At 44.5% G+C, this 20,202-nt stretch overlaps 1 protein-coding gene across 2 annotated transcripts in view; it reads left to right on the forward strand.

Annotated features, from left to right (window-relative positions):
• The window catches only part of ube2o (ubiquitin-conjugating enzyme E2O), a 36,242-nt gene extending 17,939 nt beyond the window's left edge, over positions 1 to 18,303 (forward strand). Inside the window, exons 2-23 of one of the 2 annotated variants that reach the window (XM_042424297.1) lie at positions 2,262 to 2,321; positions 2,475 to 2,585; positions 3,404 to 3,501; positions 3,642 to 3,705; positions 4,101 to 4,244; positions 4,657 to 4,766; positions 4,869 to 5,019; positions 5,151 to 5,208; positions 6,311 to 6,473; positions 7,043 to 7,198; positions 10,140 to 10,294; positions 10,690 to 10,802; positions 11,038 to 11,166; positions 11,663 to 11,752; positions 11,875 to 12,199; positions 12,847 to 13,214; positions 13,305 to 13,485; positions 14,081 to 14,217; positions 14,560 to 14,763; positions 15,558 to 15,615; positions 16,770 to 17,595; positions 17,976 to 18,303. In XM_042424297.1, coding sequence (XP_042280231.1) covers positions 2,262 to 2,321; positions 2,475 to 2,585; positions 3,404 to 3,501; positions 3,642 to 3,705; positions 4,101 to 4,244; positions 4,657 to 4,766; positions 4,869 to 5,019; positions 5,151 to 5,208; positions 6,311 to 6,473; positions 7,043 to 7,198; positions 10,140 to 10,294; positions 10,690 to 10,802; positions 11,038 to 11,166; positions 11,663 to 11,752; positions 11,875 to 12,199; positions 12,847 to 13,214; positions 13,305 to 13,485; positions 14,081 to 14,217; positions 14,560 to 14,763; positions 15,558 to 15,615; positions 16,770 to 17,595; positions 17,976 to 18,003 — 3,729 coding nt within the window. In that variant the 3' untranslated portion in view covers positions 18,004 to 18,303. Of the gene's footprint in view, positions 1 to 2,261; positions 2,322 to 2,474; positions 2,586 to 3,403; positions 3,502 to 3,641; positions 3,706 to 4,100; positions 4,245 to 4,656; positions 4,767 to 4,868; positions 5,020 to 5,150; positions 5,209 to 6,310; positions 6,474 to 7,042; positions 7,199 to 10,139; positions 10,295 to 10,689; positions 10,803 to 11,037; positions 11,167 to 11,662; positions 11,753 to 11,874; positions 12,200 to 12,846; positions 13,215 to 13,304; positions 13,486 to 14,080; positions 14,218 to 14,559; positions 14,764 to 15,557; positions 15,616 to 16,769 lie in introns of both variants that reach the window. The other variant, XM_042424304.1, reaches the window with a different exon arrangement.
• Positions 18,304 to 20,202: the final 1,899 nt, after the last annotated feature.

Genomic DNA, 20,202 nt, shown 5'->3' on the forward strand with positions numbered 1-20,202 from the left:
AAAAGCACCCCCCCCGTCCTCCCCCCCCCCCCCCCGTCCTCCCCCTCACTTAGCATGCAGCAGGCCTTTGTGTTTTTAATTTCTTCTCTCTCTCCGTCCTCCTAATTACATCCTCCTCCTCTACTTCCATCTGTTTCTGCCTAAACTCCGAGTCTCTGGCTGCCGGTTGGCCGCCGCTTTGCTGTCTGCTCGCCGCCAGACGTGCCAGTAGAGCTTTTTGTGTCGTAGCGTGCGGAGTAAAAGCCGGGCGTCCCACAGGTAGCTTTTGGTGAGCAATTTCATGTACATGTTCCTTTTTTTTTTTTTTAAAACTGTCGTTCACTTCCTGCCAGACCAGATCATCTCATTTCAGATCAGCAGATATGACGGAGACGTTGCCCCGAATGAGCTCAGATGTTTTCTCACTTCAGTCATCGACTTAAAGCGGAAATCCATAAATTTCTGATGAACAGTTTCTGTAGATGACGTTTCGGTTTCTGCAGCTGGTGAAGTGTTTGTTTGTTTAAGATGTTGCTGATGCAAGTTTCCTTTACGTCATACAGAAACCAAAGCCTTTAAATGCATCTCTTAACGTGCAAACACAGTAATAACTTCCACTACTTTGAATCTCTCTTCAGTGAAACAACACGATTCTGTCCCTTCATCACGTATGAAACCTTTAAATCTACCGTTGTAACGTTTAAGGACTAAAGAAACCAGAAAACATTCACAGCTGAGAAGCAGGAACCAGAGAGTTTGGACGTTTGTTTTTTTTTCTTAAAATAACACAACTAATTGATTATCAAATAGTCGGTGATGTTTAATAAGTGATCTCTACGCTCCTCAGGACGACGTGAGCCTGTAAATCCGTCGCTATGATCCTGTTTAGCTCGTGGATCAACAGTGTAGATAATGAAGAACTGCAGAGACGCTGTGAGGAATAAAGAGCAGCAGCTGCTTGTCCTGAATAGTAAATGGATTATGTCGGTGTGAATGTTACTGCAGAGGGAAGAAAGAAAGACTGAAACAACATAATAAAATCATAAATATATCTCACCACATTTTATCTAATGGGATAAACGCTGAGGTGTACGTTTCTTATCGCTGTTTTCATTTGAATAAGTAAAGCAGACAGATGCAGATAAGCAGGATCACTGTGATTATTTACAGGATAGTTGATGCTTTTGGATGCTAACTCAGAATATTGCTCATGTAGCACATTAGTCAGCCTTTCTCTAGATGTGACCTTTTAGAAACAGCAGTTTAACTCAAGGTCAAAGTCTTCATGTGCTGGCGTTTGTTAGGATGAAGGATGAACTGCTCGCTGTTGTGATGTTGTAAAACGCTGCCTCACAGTATTATAAACCACCGTAGCATGTTTTTGGAGTCTGATAAGCCCTCAAAACTCTTGCATCAGTCACTCAAACAGGATTTCCTGGATTGTATATCATCATCTCGTTGGTACCTGAAACAACACTCCTCTACCAACGCAGCCTCGTTGCATTGTGGTTTTTTTTTTTTTTTTTGAGGAACGCAGGGCTGTTTTCGGCCTGAGCGTGCGGCAACAGTCGGAGTGTGACACAGCAAAAACCGCCTCACAGGAACACGGTTTCCACTGCGACCCCGGGAGAGCAGCTCGTGCCAAGTATAGCTCAGTGTCTCCTGTTCTCTGCTCTCTGTGTCTCTCTGGGCCTCGTAGTTCTTGATCAATGCTGTTGTGGCTTCAACTGTCCATTAACTTGTTTGTCCTGCTACTTCTAAGCCGTATAGTTTATCCCGGATCCTATTTTTATATCGGTGTCAATTAATAATTAACAGTGAAATATGTTCTCTGACTCCTTCAGCGTTTGTGTCGCACTGTTCTCACACTCAACGCCGGCCAGCTCGGTGAAATGTGTCTCTGTTTAGACGACAAAATCATTTAATCTGCTCTCGAGGGGGGGGGGGGGGGGAGCGTTCCAGCCGCCCCGCTGACTGTGCATGTTCATGTCTTCATGGCTTTGAGCGGGGACAGGACGAGGGTGTGACAAATCACATTAGTTAATATCGTCACGGTCGAAGTGTGAATGTGATTTTCTTCCCAGTTGGTTAATTTCCAAGTTCTTCTGTAAAGGTTCATCACAGGGTTACAGTTCTCCTCTGCAGTAAGGGTTATTATAAGAAAACGATGATTCAACACCGCCGCCGGCAGCTTCTGTCAGCGTAAAATATCTTAAAGATGAGGTCACCCGGCTGTGTTTGCCACCGTTTCCTAAACCTGTTTGCTCTTTTTCTTTTTCCAGCTGAAACTTGAAGATCGATCCATCGTCATCAGAGACATCGTGCGAAGGAACAATTCTAACGTGAGTAGAGTCCTCGCTCTGTTTTTCACGCTTACAAGCGCTACCCGAGTGTTTGTGTCGATCAGCGGGATAATGTAATACAGCAGCAGCGATGATGATGATGATGATGATGATGATGATGATATGCTTGAACCTGTGTTTGTTGTATTACAGGACAACCAGTGCGGCATCGTGACCAACATTGACATCGAGTGTGCAGTGAAGTTAGTCGGAACAAATTGTGTACTGTATCCAGTTAACAGCAAAGACCTGCAGCACATCTGGGTAAGAGAGGAGATCCAATAATGAGCTGAAAACACAAACAAGCAGCTTTGGAAACTCAACTCAACTCCTCCCCTGTAGCGGTTCCCTGTCGGCATCACACAAGTGGTTAAAGACAGCAAACTATGACGGATCAGGATCCGTTGTGACTCTATGAATGTCTGATCTGACGCACAATCCTGCAAGACAAAAACATTTCTGATCTCAACATTACTGCAAATAAATTCAATCCTCTAGATATCACAACTAATACTATTAATTAATTATGTTTAGCAAACAGTAAACATTCTCTAATGCGATTCCAAATGTCTGAGTCAGCGATGAAGATGATTAAAAATGCAGCTTTTCATCGCATAGCCTGGTGCACAGTAAAGGAATGTGTTTTATTGCATTGTTACAGTATGTTCAGGATAATCTAATGTTTGAGTCATTGTCATTGAAACACACATGTATGTGATTCATTCATGTCATGTTAAAGAATCCCATGAAAAAACCAGAACCAACAATGAACCGATCCCACCAACACATATTATTTGCATCGTGTATTTCCTTCATAGGTTTTGTTGATGAGAAGAAATAACGCCAGTCACGTCCTTTAGTAGGATTGATTTGAAAAACTAGATATTAACTTTGAATAAAATAGTCAGTTAACAGACTGCAGTGATCTATCTAGAGTGTGTTGAATGTGTAGCTCTGGCAGCTTTGGTGTATCAGAGTTCTTTACATAACAACACTGAGCTGTGATAAAGTCTCTTTCTGATTAATGTGTCTATAGAAGATAAAGACTTCATGTTCTCCTGTCGTCACTGTGTTCTCTCCAGTCTTTCATGTACGGCGACTACATTGCCTATGACTTCTGGCTCGGGAAAGTGTATGACCTGACTAATCACATCATCCTCAAGCTCTCCAATGGAGCCAGGTAGAGATTGTGTGTGTGTGTGTGTGTGTGTGTGTGTGTGTGTGTGTGTGTAATTACACTGCATATACTGTGACCATGCGGTCCAGGTCTGCATGCTGGCACACATTCATCAACCTGTCGTCTCTCTCACCTCCCTCCAGGTGCTCCATGAGCGTGGAGGACGGTGCCAAGCTTTACGACGTCTGTCCACATGTCAGCGATTCGGTACGTAGCCACGAGCTCTCACCTGTCACCTCGGGTACATTTGCTTTCTTAGTTCTCCGCTGCTGCAAGTTGAGCGGAACAGCTGTCGGTCACATCAACCCTGAAAAGGATAAAAAGAACAAATCAGGCTGCTTTATTTATTCTACTACTATAACCAGGGATTAGTTGTTTATTTGTATCAGCTCTAGTTCTCAGCCCAGTTTGATTATATACATAGTCCTCCCCAATACTTTTTTTTCTTTTATCACTTCTCTAAATGTGATTTTAGGCTTCACATTTTCATAAAACTCTGTATTTAATAACTAGGAAAGAGAAGTTTTATAGTTTCATTCTCGTCAACATCATGTTCTCAGTTCTCGTATTAAACCCTCGTTCACTGTGTTGTTTTTTTTCAGGGTCTGTTCTTCGACGAGGCGTACGGTTTCTACCCGGGCCAGGTCCTGATTGGCCCAGCCAAAGTCTTCTCTAATGTACAGTGGCTGTCAGGGGTCAAACCTGTGCTCAGCAGGAAGTGCAAGTTCAGGGTGGTGGTAGAAGAGGTAAAATGACACAAAGCACACCTGTCTTCTTCTAGTCTTCCTGTCTGTTCTTCATAGCAGAATCAGCAACATTTAGTCATTATATCAGTATCACTGCTACGATGACACAGTATGTATCACTTCAACTGTAGGAGAAGGGTTCTCATTACGAATAACGGTGACTGACAAATTGAAAAATTGGGTTAGATGGGTGGAAAGATAGTATAATCACAAACTGAAGAAGCCACTCTGCTCTTATTATTGTTAATAAAAGTACTTTATTGTATATTTTTATGGATTAAGTGTGTGGTCACCACCATCATCTTCATCTTGCAGTTGCTGGTACGTCAAGCTCTGCAGTACGCAGTTATATTGTGATTATATATCTTAAATAGTTTAAACGGCATCCGGGGTGTCTTTGTGCTTTCCTCAGGTAAAGGTGGTCGAACTGAAGGTGACGTGGATCACCAAGAGCTACTCCCCCAAAGGCTCCGACAGCGTCTATCCACCTCCCTCCACCATCACACAGGAGAATCTCTGCAGGTCAGTTCTATCATCCGTCCACAGCGCTCACCTCACCTCACAAATGTACGCCTCTTTCTCGTTGCCCGCCGGTTAACGTCACTCTCCCGGTTGGGTTTTTAGGGTGAGGCGTCTGGGCTACTATGACCACACCCAGAGGCAGCTGGGAGAGAGGGCTCTTTACGTCTTCCCTGCCAAGGGGGACGCCACGCGCATCACATGCGAAGGACCCGAGGGTGCCCCTGTCCTGCCGGAAGACCCTGTGGCCAGAAAGGTGTGGATAAAGTACACAGATTTGAATTGTGCTCTGGTATAAAAATAACAATTTCTTTCTCTATGACCTGTTACAGTAACGTGTAAACTTCTCATCCTCAAACTCTCTCTTTGTATTTGTGTCTCATGCAGTTGAAAAGAATGTTCAAGAAGGATTTGGGGAAGAAGACGGACAACGCCGACACACAAGGTGCCAAACAACTCACCGCAGAGAAAACACAGTATTCAGAGGAACTGATAGTACACCCACACGCTTCCTCTTTAATGTTGTCTTTTTGTCACCTCGAACATGAGCAAAGACTCCTGTCGAAGAATTTCACTCACTTATAAATAAAGACGTGTGAATGACGTTAGTTTACTGCAGTAAGGTTATATTTACCGTATAACCTCCACGGTTCGCGTGTCACACCTTTTTATTCTTCCCCTGTTTCCTGTCTCACTACACTGATTCTCTAATATACCAAAAATAATCTTTAAAAAAGAAGATAAGAGATGTTTTTAATTGGAGTTGAATCTGTTAACGTAAATAATGGCTGAAGATCACATGAACATAAACAAAAGAGAACTATTAGTGATGTGTGATCATAAAGAATATGAATTATTCATGGGGGTTTTTTTTAACTATCCAAAATGAATTTAATGTTAATAATGCAGACTTTCCCTCACCATGCACTACTCATGTAATCTTTAAAAGGCTTCACTGTAATTTATTGTAGTTTTTTTAATGAGCTAATTGAAGTTATTGTTTCCTGCTTTAGTCTCTGCCTCAAAAATCCAGCTGCATGCAAAACATGATGGGTTCTTTTATCTGCAGGCCATCAGTCAGACTTTTCACAGTGAGACGGGAGAGAGAACATTAATGAACATTAAATCTGAAATGATGAGCATAAAATACATTCTCTCATCTCTACAGTGCTTATTTCCTTTATCATTGTCAGAAAAATGAGCATCATTTTCTGCTTACTTCTTCGCTGATGTAGCTGCGAACTAAATATCTCCATGCAAAGCAGTGTCAGAATGATTTAACGTTGCTGTGAGACATCAGGCAGTGCTCTCTCAGTACAGAGGGAATAGACTAATTGGAAATTGTGCTGAAGTGCAGCACACTTCAGCAGAGAAATATTTTTGTCTGCATGATCCAGAAAAGCAGACGACGACTGCGTCTCTCTGAGACCAGGACAAAACCAAACCTCAAGTACTCTTTCTGTTTTTTTATTGATTCACCATGGAGACTGATAAAGTTACTCTTTATTCTGACTTCTGCGTCTCCTTCTCTTTTTATCTCTCACCAGGCGAGCACAAGTCAGACCAGACAGACTCGTCTCATTCCAACAACAACGGGCCTGTGGTGGCTGTGCAGAACCCCCCCGACCCCCAAAACATCAACGACACCTCTGCTGAACACGGCGAGCAGGACGCTGACGACGAGGCTGCCGAGGACACTGACGATACCAGGTCTGTTGTTTGTCGATTGGTTTTAAAATTTCAATGGTACGGGCAGATTTGTGTGTACGTACGTGTGTCAGGCACTCGATAACCATTTGGTTTGGAGATGAACACGATTATGATCGGACAATTATCCCCTAGATTAAAATATAGAAACATGTTTGGGGGTCAGTTTGGTGAAGAAGGGCTGATGCTCGGCTTTTAAAAATTACAGTCTGAGCCTGTTTAGACCCAGAAATACCTCTAAAGCTGAATCAGCATCTCTTAAACAAAATGTGAACCTTAAAATGTTCATAAATGTGGTATCTGTGACAGATCTGTCACGCTGCATCTCATTATGTTTTACAGTTGCTTCCTGTGTGTCCTTTTTCTTGAGATGCATTCAGACTACTGTCATGTGTAGTTGAGTAACACCGTCATTATGTCCAGTTCATTTTTACCACACTTTAGTCTTCATTTCCTAAATTGTTTCTGCATACAGTAGCTGTTAACCTCAATACAAAATGACACAAAGTTTGAGCCTCTGCAATCTATGGGGCTAAAAATCTGTAACATCTGTGTCTGTAACCTGGTTGCAGCTCTCTCACGTCATCAGCGAGCTCCACGGCCTCCTCTCAGAGCGGCGGTCTGGGAACCAACCGGAAGAAGAGCATCCCGCTCTCCATCCGCAACCTGAAGAGGAAGCACAAGAAGAAGAGAACCAAGTTCTCCCGCGAGTTCAAGCCCGGAGACCGGTGGGTTAACAGCAGGGGGGGATACACCGGCACGCAAAAACATCCGTCCGTTCTGTTCTGTTCGTGTTTTGTGTCTTTTTCATTTCTAGTACCTGTATTTCTGTCTGACTGTAGATATAAAACAGTGACTCATCAGACCACCATGGTGACCTTGTCTCTCAGTAATTGATCCAGTGACTTTTTCCACGTCTGGTTAAGTGTTTTGACATTTGGCAGATCGATGAGGCTGATAGTGTTACATTAACAACCAGGCTGTGCCAGGAGAGCCAGCTGTATGATGCATGAACGTTAACCGGAAGTTGTTCATCTCAATAGAGTCCATGTGACAGCAGCTATAATCCCCTTTTACAGAACACCTCCACTTTCAAGTCTTGTAATATATGAAATCCCCGTAGAGGAAACCCACAGAGTAGAACATCACTTTACAATCCTTACACGACATTTATAGAATGTCCTGTAAAATTTCCCTCTCTCAACAGTCTGTCTACTCACTATTATAAATCCGTACGCTCTGGGGGGGAGTGATAGTCGGCCTGAAGTTGTCACATATGGTTGGTTGGTTGGTTGGTTGGTTGGTTGCTTCAGTATGTTTGTGATTGTTTGTGTCTCTGGTAAGGTGTCTGAGGTTGTGGGTGGTGTACAGTGTGCATGTTTATGTCCTTCATCTGTGTGTATAATGTAGGACCTGGGTCTCGTCACAGATTGAACGACTGTCCCTTGTATCTTCTCTCAACGGGAGCCATGCATTTTACCCGGACTGCAGTGGTGGTAAAGGACGGACGGGCTCTGTGACACAGGTTGTAGTCGCGTTGTTGGTTTTTCCTTCGCCAGCTATCAGACTTCCTGAATCCTCTGATGTTTGGCCGACGGAGGAGTGGGGATGTTGGGAGCTGTGGTATGGTGGTGCGTAGCTGTTCTCCCCTTGAGCGGCTGACTTTCCAGAGGTGCGGTACACGATGTAATCAAAGCCTTTGTTCTCTCACCTCCTCCTTTCCACCGTCCTTTTTACAATAGTCACAGCACGCTCTCAGCCTCCTCATCGGCTTGTGGATACCTTGGGTTGCTGTGTAACCTGTGTAAACCCAGACTCCATGGCAAAGCCTTGGAAGAGTGCGTTATGAGACATAACTCTCAGAGGCAGCACTGAGTTGTGCTACTTCAGTGTAGCATGAGAAATAACCGACTATAAGAAGGTAAGACTTTTTCTCCCAGAAGAATAAGTCTGTACCCTCCCGTTCGCCAGGGTCTCTCTGTTCTCTGCCTCGTGCTGTGAACATGTGTGACAGTTCTCCACCAGCTGACTGATGTGTACGGACAGTCCTGGCCACCAGACAGACTGGTGAACCCTCGCCCTACACTTGACAGTACCTCGGTGACCATTGTGAAAGTCATGGAGGATTTCTTGTCAGGCCCCAGATCTGGTGGAAGGGTGTTTCTCAGGCCACTTAGTCTCGCAGTACTTGGTTAGCTTTGCACACACGAGGTTTCTGATTCTCTTGAATCACTTTCAGTCTTGCTTCTGTTGCAGGGAGCTTTTGAATGACATCATTGTCTTTTTCTGCTTGTGTGAGTGTGTTTCACAGGGGCTCTTGATAACGCATCTGCTGTTATCAAAGAGCTTATCGGGTGCAAACACAACGTAGAACGTGAACTTCAACAACCTCAGCCGGAACCTCAGTACTCCTGGAGGGAGCTCATCTAGTGCCTGTAGTGGCACTAGTGGTTTGTGAGCTGTCTTTAACATGAACTTTAGTCCCAGGGGATAGGACAACAGACGTTCACATGCTCACGACAGGCCTCTGGAGATGAACACAATCAGCTTCCAATATGGTCATTATGACAATAATAGCATAGCTGAGCTATAATCCCCTTCTACAGGATGGATAGGTCTGATGACGCTGCTTCCTACACATTTAGTCGCCCTTCCTGCTGCTCTGGCAGGACGTAGATGTAAAACTCAGACCAATGACATCATCTTTTACCCACTGTTTTAAACAAACAACAATTAGTGTCCCAGGAAATCTGACAACACCGTGTTTGTCCGTCGCTCCAACCTCTATCTTGTTTGTCAAAGGGCTCATCGTGTACAGTGTCGATCTAACAGTGACACTGGAGCCTGACGGCACCCACACACAGAGAGTCTTTCAGACCGCTGATGGTGTCACATCCTCAACCACACACACACATCCTCAGCTTACAAAACACTGCACACATTCTATCTCACTGTTTTTACTACATCAAACACACCATAACAATCTGCAGAATTTCTCTTCTTTTAGTGACAAATAAAATTGAATTAAAATGGATTTTGCATTAAAGTATGTTTTGTGCTGTGTTTTCATGGCTTATTACCAGTTGAACCAGTTGCCTACAAAGTGTAAACATTGTTACATGAACGGTTTCCTATGTGTGTTTATTAGACAATGTGTTTCAAATTCATTTCTTTTGTTTATATTTTTTTTTCTAATATAATCTGAATATTTTAAAAAAGGTTAAATGATTTGTGCACTCAGATGACAGAACAACTATAAAAACATTGTTTCCTGTTTAATTTTCCACTGGTGTGATTTTGATTGATGTCCCAGCAACAGTTTGCTTCCTGAGGCAAAGGAACAAACGATTAAAAAATGATCACAGGAAGAGTCAGAACAAGAGGAAAGAAAGAATGAAATGCAAGATTGAGTTCCCAACAAGCCAAGTAGGCGGGGTGAATGTAGTGGTTGAGTGAAGATATTCAGGTATGAGGGGCAACATCCTACTGTAGCGTTTCCTATGTGATGAGTGAAACGTAGGTAACCAAGATAGAAATATACCAGACCACTGTAAGAGAGAAAAGCTCTTTGCTGCCCTCTGAGGCAAATTTGTGATTTTGAGCTTTATGAAAAAAAAAAAAAACTTGACGTGTGTGTGTGTGTGTGTGTGTGTGTGTGTTTTTGTGCAGGGTGGCGGTGGAAGTCGTGTCCACAAAGACCACGGCCGACGTGATGTGGAAGGACGGGCGAGTAGAGAAGGGGATCCGATCGAACGACCTCATCCCCATCCAGCACCTGGACAGCCACGAGTTTTGTCCCGGAGACTTTGTAGTAGACAAACGACGTGAGGAATATCACTTGAATTAGATTTGTTTTGTATTATTTCACTTTGTTCCGTTTCACTTCTTCAGGCCGGGGGAAGACGCAGTGTGTGTGTGACAGATTTCTGTCCCTGCGGACTGTGATGAGGTGTTTTTTTATTTAGGCCACTCAGCAACCTAGCGCCAACAGTATCTAGGTCATTTGCTGAAACTAATCCAAGTTTGCTTTAGTCTGTACAAATGGACTGAAAATACAGGGATTTACTTTAAGGTTGTGATGTTTCAGCCGACTAAAAGTTTCTAATTTTTGCTATAAATCTTTACATTTAGAGGTTTCTGGTGTTTTTGTATTTTGTGTTTTGCTCTCTAATCTGTGTATGCGTGTGTGTGTGTGTGTGTGTTTGTGTGCTCACTTCAGCCCAAGCCCTCCAGGACCCAGGGGTGTACGGTGTGATCCAGTCTGGAGATCACAAGGGCAGAACATGTGTTGTTAAGTGGATCAAACTCAACTCAACCAGTGACGACGTGGAGGTCAGTCAGGAAAACAAGAGAACAATGAAGTGTGTGAAAAAGAGGGAAAAATTCAAAATAAGACAGTAGTATTATATAGGGAGGAAGGGGGGGGGGGCTTCACTGCAAGTGGGAAGAGCTGTTTTTGGTAACCATAGCAACTTGACTACACTCATAATATTCATACATGGTTAGCAAATTTCATGTAGCGATACCTGCTCGAAATATAATGAGCCTGGCGATCTTTTTAATCCAGGTTATCGGTATGGAGGAGGACGTCAGCGTTTACGACATCTCGGATCATCCGGACTTCCACTTCCGAACCACGGACATCGTCATCAGAATATGGAACTCGGAGAACGGACAGAACGACTGTGAAAATGAGGTGAGAACGATTTTTAAACGTTTTTCTCCTACATTAAGGCCCAGCAAAGAGGATTTTCCTCTGCCTCACCTGTATTATGTGTCACATATAATATTTTGCTCTGCTAGTGGTGGAGTGTAAGTTAGTTCATGATGTCAACTGATGAACACTTGGAGCAACATTTCTTGACCAGATTGGCATGATTTAATTTAGTACTGTACTACGATATCTGTGGTCCCCAAAGGATGATTCCTGCAGATTTTGGATGACTTGAATTTTCCATTAATACATAGTTAATACAAAAGTGTAATGGTTAGATTTATGGGGAATATAAGGAAAGGCAGTCACACTAGGAATCATGCAAAGTTTTGTTTAGGATCCTCTCTTCATCCAACAGTATGGTACTGTGGTGTAAATGAATAAACATTGCAGCTTTTGTTGTTTTGGTCTCGTTTTTATGAACTAATCTCAAACATTGTATGAGGGAGTGAGTTGTTGGTTGTTGTTCTGCCCACAGACGTCGGTAGGTCAGGTATCCAGGGTGGATGTGAGCAGCAAAGTGGAGGTGGTGTGGGCGGACAACTCCATGACTATCGTCCTGCCGCAGGTAAAAGCTTTTTTTGATGAAACAACCTCATTTTTGACATTAGAAGTGAGAAACTGTTAAGTAATTTGCAAGCATTCGGAGCTGAAAAGCGGCTGATAATCATTTTCTAATCACACGCGCAGCATCTTTACAACGTGGAGTCTGAGATCGAGGAGACCGACTACGACTCGGTGGAGGAGACGAGCAGCGTCCTGTCAACCGAGGAGTGGGAGGATGAGAGCGACAGCTGGGAGACGGACAACGGCGTCACCACTGAGGACGACAGCCACATCAACAACGCAGATGTCACCGACACGGCGACCCCGACCCCCACGCCCACCGGCTCCGCCATGTTCATTATCCCCCCTCAGGAGGGCAGCAAAGCCGGGGTCACCAGCCCCTCTAAAGCGGTCCCCGGAGAGGAGGGGGAAGCGTCTGTGGCTGTGGCGAGCCCTGCTGCTGGAGGAGGTGGGGAGCCGAGCTTTTGCAATATTTATAATATTGTTCATTTCACTTACTGTTGTGTGTTAATAAAACATTACAGAATTCTCCAGCCGTCTGTCTCTTTAGGCTGCAACGTTTTATTTATATAGAACCATTTACATGTGGGATGTAGTCGAGTTAGAGCTGGAATATTGTTGTCAGAACAGATCTGTGGTGAAACTCTGGACCATCCAGACAACAATATGATCTCCTGGAGATTCTTCGTTTGTTAAGTTATTGTTGTCATGCTTCACTGTGATTGGCTCAGCTGTTTCTGGGTTTATTATATTTATTAATCACCACAATGATCTATATTCATCTTCACGCAGCCCTTTTGTACTTTGCATCGCTGCATATACACGAACCAAAATAGCAGTTGCTCTTGGAGACGCCCACACAGGATCTTTGCGCTCGTGCAATTAAATAGAAAAAAAGTAGAAATTATGAAGTAATTATTGGAGTAATATGTGTGGCTTTGGATGTACATGTGTGTGTTTTAAATGAACTGGAGCTTGCTATAGTCTATAATTGTCTTTAAAGGTAGTATTCACTTAGCTTGACATGTGAAGCAAGTGAACATTTTCTGTCATTCAGACTGTTTTACATGTAAACTTCCTTGTCTTTTTGCTCAGGAACCACTCCAGGAGGAGCTGTCAACGGAGCGGAGAAGCCCTGTAAAGACGGCGCCTCTCGAGGCTTCAGGGAGTTGAAAGAGGCCCTGAAGATCCTGGAGAGCCTGAAGAACATGACCGTGGAGCAGCTCTGGACCGGCGGCTCTCCGACCTCCCCGACCTCCGCAGAACCAGCTTCCACAACTCACGTAGCGAGTTCGGTGACACCCACAGCCCCTGAGAAACCGACGAAGGAGAAACGCTTCCTGGACGACATCAAGAAGCTCCAGGAGAACCTGAGGAAGACGCTGGATAACGTGGCCATCGTGGAGGAGGAGAAGATGGAGGCTGTGGTGGAAGCGGGGGGGAGTACAGGAGCGGGGACGGAGGTATGTGTTTAAATAAATCCACAACTTCGCATCAGACTTTTCTGACATTTTTGACATTTCTTGTCATCGATTGTGTCTGTTACCGTTCAGACTGAGAGAGTCGGAGAGGAAAAGCCTCAGCAAGAGCCACAGACACCGGTGGGTGGACAAGAATGGCCCAGTGAGTTTCTCAGCGACACACCTGTACTCTGCCAACAGAGCGGTGGCAAACCCGGCGTCACCTTTACCAGTGCCAAGGGAGAAGTATTCTCTGTGCTGGAATGGGCACCAGGTGAGAAATGAGGATGTGTGTTTAATTCTTTCCTTCCATATCTATGAAGTCATCCAGGTTTTTATCCAAGGAGGGTTGAATCAAGGGCAACTGGACTTTGGTTGTAGACACTTTCATCTCTCATCCAAGTCTTCAATTGTCCAAAAAGTCATTGGTGGGGAGTCCCAGGTATTAAACCTCTGTAGGGTCATTATCGCGGTCATTGGTACCACTTGGTTGTATGTTCCCTTCTCTTCCTTCCTCCATTTGTTTCATCTCTCTTTCTTTCTCCTCCTCTGTTTATCTATTTTTCTTTCTTTGAACCTTCCATGTGTTTTTCCTCCCTTCACCATATTCTCCTTCTTGAAAGTCTTCAGTGATCTACTTGATCTCTACTAGATAGTTTTCTTGAACACTCCGACACCAAACAGAATTCTATATGTCTTCAGTACTGTGACTGACGGCAGCTGCCTCCCATTTCCATCCTGTAATCAAATTTGTCTGTCACAGACTCGCACATCCTTCAACGCGATGAATCCCCTGCCCGAGCTGTGTCTGTAGATTTCTGTTTCTTTCCGTATCGCAATTCAATCATCATCGTCTCTTTCTGCTGCAGACACGCACTCTTTTAAGAAAATGGAATTTCAGCCGGCGGAGGCCAAGAAGTTCTTCAGCACGGTGAGGAAGGAGATGGCTCTGCTAGCGACGTCGCTGCCGGACGGCATCATGGTCAAAACCTTTGAAGATCGCATGGTGGGTTTCCAGTCGTTAATATTACATTAATAATGATAATAAAACAACAACAACACCAGGGAGGAGGATGGAAAAGTAGTGAGATCCTCTGTGTGTAAGAAAAGCAGAAAGGCTTTATGAGAAACTGATTAATATTTAAAAACTAATAAAAATTAAATAACAACTTAAAGATCAAGGCCGCCAAGCCTCATATCGTTGTTTTGTGAGTTACAGTCAGTATAAAGTGTCTGCAGTATCTTTTCTTTCAACAGGGCTTCACTTGACTATGATTTACTGCTTTCTCATTCAAAAACTTCTCAAAAAAAACGAGTCATAAAGTTCTTTATGTTTTGTCCGACGCAGGATCTGTTCTCAGCTCTGATCAAAGGGCCGACTCGTACGCCCTACGAGGACGGCCTGTTCCTGTTCGACATCCAGCTGCCCAACATCTACCCAGCTGTGCCGCCTCTGTTCCGCTACCTGTCCCAGTGCAGCGGCCGCCTCAATCCCAACCTCTACGACAACGGCAAGGTGTGCGTCAGTCTGTTGGGCACCTGGATCGGCAAGGTGAGAGTTTTTACAGGTTTCTGTGTGTACAGAAGTGAGACAACTTTCGGTTAATGTGGACAAATGTGTCTTCTTGACTTTAGTTCCACGGTTTTAGTTGTCGACCTCTAATTAAAGCAACATGGCTGAAGTGTGACACTGGTGGTGACGCCTACCTGAACCAGTTTGTACCTGGTATTTTCAACCAGATTGAATTAGTCAATGTTACAACTCAGGTAACATAATGGAAGTGATAAATGTAACTGTCACATATTCATTGTTTATGTGCACCAGTTGATTTTCAGTCTTTCTGGGGGTTTTTTTTGTGCATATGTACATTCGATTGATTAACTAACTAATTCAATTAGTCGTTTAATCAGTTAGTCAATCAGATATGAACGCAGCTGAGGATTTGCTGCTTTTCTCTGGTTTTCATATCATTATAAATTGAATATCTTTGGGTTTTGGACTGTTGATTGGACAAAACTAAGACTAAACAATAAATACATTAATCAAAATAATATATTAATGTTGCATGAAGTAACCAGTAACTACACAGCATTGCAGGTCATAATCTGAATAGTATTTATGTGCTCATCAGTATCCTTTTAGTTTACACAGCAATGCACATGTGAGCATGAATCTATGTTTGGATTATTACTCATAAGCGTGCGCTGCTGCTTCAGAGAGGTCTCCCACGGCGCCAGCAGCACATTCACTTCATTAAGTGTTCTGCAGTTCGACGACGCCTCCGTTTTTCTGTTTTCCTCCAAACGTTGTGCTGAATTGTTGTCGTCTTTTGCGGCGATCTGCAGGGCACTGAGAGGTGGACCAGCAAGTCCAGTCTGCTGCAAGTCCTCATCTCCATACAAGGTTAGTTCACACTCACACTCACACTCTTCCATTAACCTTCTTTTCTCTGCGGCACAAAAATGTTTTATTCATGCGTTCATTCGCTCAGAAGTGCAGCGTCTCACACAGTCATTGGACTAGATGTATCTGCCTCACAGACTGATGTTACACATAAAAGTTATCTGCAATCTGGGCCGCCAGAGAAATTCATTCCAGGTTTTAATTCACTTATTTTATCAGATTCAGATTCTCGCATGTAAAACGTGTCTTTAACCGCGGTGTTCATCAAGGTGCATGTTTGGTTAAAATACACAGTGAAATAACCAATCTGAACCCACTATGATTGGTTTTAAATTGGCTCTTCTGGCCTCATAAATCTCACATGGCACAAAATGAATCTACAATTTATTGAATCCACAGGGGGGAAAAAAAAGACCAAAATTCATTTTTGATAATATAAAACCTGAAATGAGACAGAAAATTAAAAAGGGATACGAGTCATTCAGCATGGAGGAAGAAAATAACGGCTGTAACACCAACTGGTGTTGTAATTAAAGTTCTGATCATGAGTGGGTTGGTGTTGTACCGTTTCTTTTCTAAATTTTCAGAATGAAAAACAGAATTGTTCACAAACGTAAGAAAGACGACACCATAAAGATCCTTTGATCTGAAACATGGAGATTGTAATTTACGGTATTTACAGTGTAACAGTGTTACAAGAGTGTAAAACCGCTGTCTGTTTGTGGATCAGAAAGGACAAAACACACCTGCTACATCATGTAGTCTGCTAAAACTGTTGAGTTGTGTGCAATCAGGAGGGTGAGAGTGGTTTTAGAGTTAAGTATCATCAGCATAGTGGTGAACCTTTGACCAGTGTAGTTTACTGTGTAAATTACATCACAATTCTATTGTTCTTGCTTTGATGTTGCCCTCAAATCCACTAAGTTTGATTCTAAGAAAGAATCAAAAGTAAATTTTGGTCAGTATGATCTCACTATGGTGGAAAGACACCAAACCAGGTTTAAAACAATTCAACCAGACCAACATTCATAATCACTACAGACAGAAAACACTGTAACACTGTTTTTTCTTTTTTGGTTTTCATCAGGTTGTATGAAATTCTTAGTCTGACGTTGATAATAACCTCAGCGTGTGTACGTGTGTGTTTTCTGCAGGCCTTATCCTCGTCAATGAGCCTTACTATAACGAGGCCGGCTTCGACAGCGACCGAGGCCTACAGGAAGGATACGAGAACAGCCGCTGCTACAACGAGATGGCCCTGATCAAGATGGTCCAGTCTATGACGCAGCTTCTCCAGAATCCCGTGGACGTTTTCAAGCAGGAGATCCAGGAGCACTTTGTTTTGAACGGCTGGCGGCTCGTCCACCGCCTGGAGGCGTGGCTTGAGCTGAACGACGCTGCCGAGAGGAGTCACGCGGCGCACGTGTCCTCCAGGGCTCACCACTCGAAGGAGCGGCCTTCGTCTGTGGAGCCTCTGGATGAGCAGCTGCCTCTGGGATCGGGGCCGGTGTCGGTGGCCCACAGCAGCCCCTGTAAGCCCGGGGAGGAGGGGGTCACCGGGGCAGGAGTCAGCAGTATTATGGAGGAGGAGCTGGAGGATTCAGGGCTGAGTCCCTCGACTACAGCGGCCTCTCAGCAGGAGCTGAGCCAGAACTCAGACTGCGACAGCACCCAGGGGAACGCCTCTCTGGGTGGTGAAAGTAGGGGCCCCGGTTCTGTAGTCCGTGGTGGGACGTCAGAATCAGGTTCCGCCGCGGTTGGCGGAGGAGGGGCGGGCTCCACGGGAAGCCAGCCAGTGGTGCGACCAAAGAAACGAAGAAAGAGCTACCGGAGTTTCCTCCCGGAGGGCAGCGGCTACCCAGACATCGGCTTTCCGCTCTTCCCGCTCTCTAAGGGCTTTGTGAAGAGCGTTCGAGGCGTGCTGCAGCAGTACCGAGCTGCGCTGGCCTCCGCCGCCATGCCTGAGCACACAGAGGACAAGTAAGTGCCTCCTCACCCACTCCCCAACACACCTCTGCACTGTCCCCTTCTCTTTTCCTCCTTTTCTACCTTCTCATCTGCCTCAAGCTGTAGAGGAGGATCCATTACTTGTCTGGTGGGGCTACAACTTTAATTCTTCTGTACGCCTGTTCAGAGCTGCACTGTGCCCCCAGCACTGCCCACGTTTTTGTCCTTTGCCTCAATTTCTTAATCTTTTCTGCCCCCCCCCTCCCGCTGCCCCAACTCCACAACGCTTTGTCTTTTTTTCCCATAATTCCTCTCAATCAAACCACGACCGCAGGAGAGCAGCACCTTTTCATCAGGAGAGTGAGCAGGTCCTGGTTTGGATGCGACTTGATAATGTCTTTGTTCTCCTTCAGTCTCCCTGCAGATGTGTGCGACGGATAAAGAGCGGCGGACCTCGCGCTCGCTCCGTCACGTAGAAACGCTCATCTTTCACGGACGCTTCACGCAGGTAAAACACACACAGAGCTTCTCCTGGAGGCGGAGTCTCTCTCGGGCCTCACCGGGACTTAAGACTTGAGTGGCATTGGTGTGGATGCAAAAAAAAAAGAAAAAAAAAAAAAAAAAGAAAGGACAGAATGAGATGAAAAATCAGTGCCATGAACCCTCTTCCACCTCCCTCATCCACCTGGCATCCAGCAGCCTCCATCGTACGGACAGGGATCCGCCGTCTCACCGCTCTGCGATCTCGAGGTCAAAGACGGCTGGGTTCCACTGAAAAAAACTGCAAAGCCGAGCTTTCCTGGCTGGACTGCGGCTATTATCTGTAGCACTACTGATACTCTCGCTGTACCATCACTGCACTACAACAAACACACGGACAATCCGGTCTTGGGAGAGGTGACACCGTATAAATAAACATGCCGACCAGGAGGACTCTTTTTAAATAGAAATCACTGGTTGTACGCTTTCTGCCAAATTCTCTTTATCCACAAACACACACACACACACACATAAATATTCAAGTAGAACGTACTGAATGTCAGTAAAACTGCCAACCACAAACAGCTTCGCCACTTCTTCCACTGGCATTTACTGGTATTTTTCCTTCGCCAATCACTCGCACCGAACCACGCAGCGAACATCGAGTGACAAAGTTTACACGCGGATCACCTCTGGAGGTCACACCGCTGGAGCTGTTTATGGTCAGTCAGGTGACGTTATGATGTGAAGCTTAACACAGCTGTCGCCTCTACATACAAAAGTTCCGTTCACTTCTCTGTGGAAGTTAGCGAAAGTTGTTTGATCACCAAAAATAGAGAAAAAAAGGTGTTTTTGACGTCATTACACTCTGAAATATAGGTTTCAGACTGGAGTTTGACCCACAATGCTCCACTCCTCCTCCCTCCCTCCCTCCCTCCAGGCTTCACTCGGCGGGCGACGGAGGTGAATCCACATCACTGCAAATGACACAGAATAAATAGAGGAAATAAAAAAACAACAACAAAAAAAAAACAAAAAAACATACCTGCATCCATTCCGTCATCTCATGTCAACATGTTGCCTTACTTGAATTGTTCTTAATGATCTCAGACCATCGTGTACAGAGCTGCTTGTGTCACGCTTTAGACATTAACCTACACAGGCCTAAACTCACAATCTAAGACCACTAAACCCCCCCCCCCGTTCCAGTGTTTTCCTCCTTTTTTAATAGTGCAGATTCCCGCTCAGTCCCCCCCCCCCCTCCTTTAATCATCATCAGTCTCTCACACTGCGGCCGTCGCTGTATTCTCCTTTTCCCCGAATTGCACGTGCAGAGTTTAATCACGTCAGATTTACAAACCGCAACGAGTGTGACGCTGAAGATTTGTTGATATAATTATCCCGCTTGATGATTATTATTATTATTATTATTTTCTGTTATTCTGTGTTTTTTTTTCTCCCCTGACTCGAGCTCCTTATCCCATGAAGATGTCTGGTATTTTACTTGAACAAAGAACTTTGATGCTGAAGAGTGTTTCTGAATGAGAGAGTGATGGGAGAGGATAAAAACCATGAGCCAAGAGTTGCTGCGTTTTAAAGAGACTTAAAAAAAAAACAAAAGAGGTCATGAATGAGGGTATTTTGTTTTGTCTTCCAGCCCCCCCCCCTCCCCTCCATATACTGGCATTCCTGTACCAGATGTGGCAATCAGGCTTCCATGACATTTTGTCCTCTTCCTGGATTTTACTTTATTATTTCGCTGCCTTTAATGCTACAGAGGAAGACGTGTCGTCTTCTTCGCTGGCTGCTGTAGCTGTAGCATGTAGCCTTGTCTGCTTTCTCGTCTGTTTTTGTTTTTTTTTTCTTCCCCTACATGCTGCTGTCTGTAAAATGTCACCGTCTCAATTCTTGGAGGAGTGTCCCCCCCCTCCTCCCTTTCACCTAATATTCAGAAAAAGTAAGGGCCAAAGAATAATGGTGTTTTGGAAAGTGCAAACACACACACACACATACACACACACACACACACACACACACACACACACGCACGCACGCAGCTCCACCAAGAATTAAACGGTGACATTATCGCTCCATCTTTCGCCCTCATTTGTCAAAACTCGCAGAAACAGAAAATGTGAAGCTTTCTCGCTAGATCTCGAA

The sequence above is a fragment of the Thunnus maccoyii genome, chromosome 2, assembly GCF_910596095.1.
Source record: "Thunnus maccoyii chromosome 2, fThuMac1.1, whole genome shotgun sequence".
Taxonomy (NCBI): domain Eukaryota; kingdom Metazoa; phylum Chordata; class Actinopteri; order Scombriformes; family Scombridae; genus Thunnus; species Thunnus maccoyii.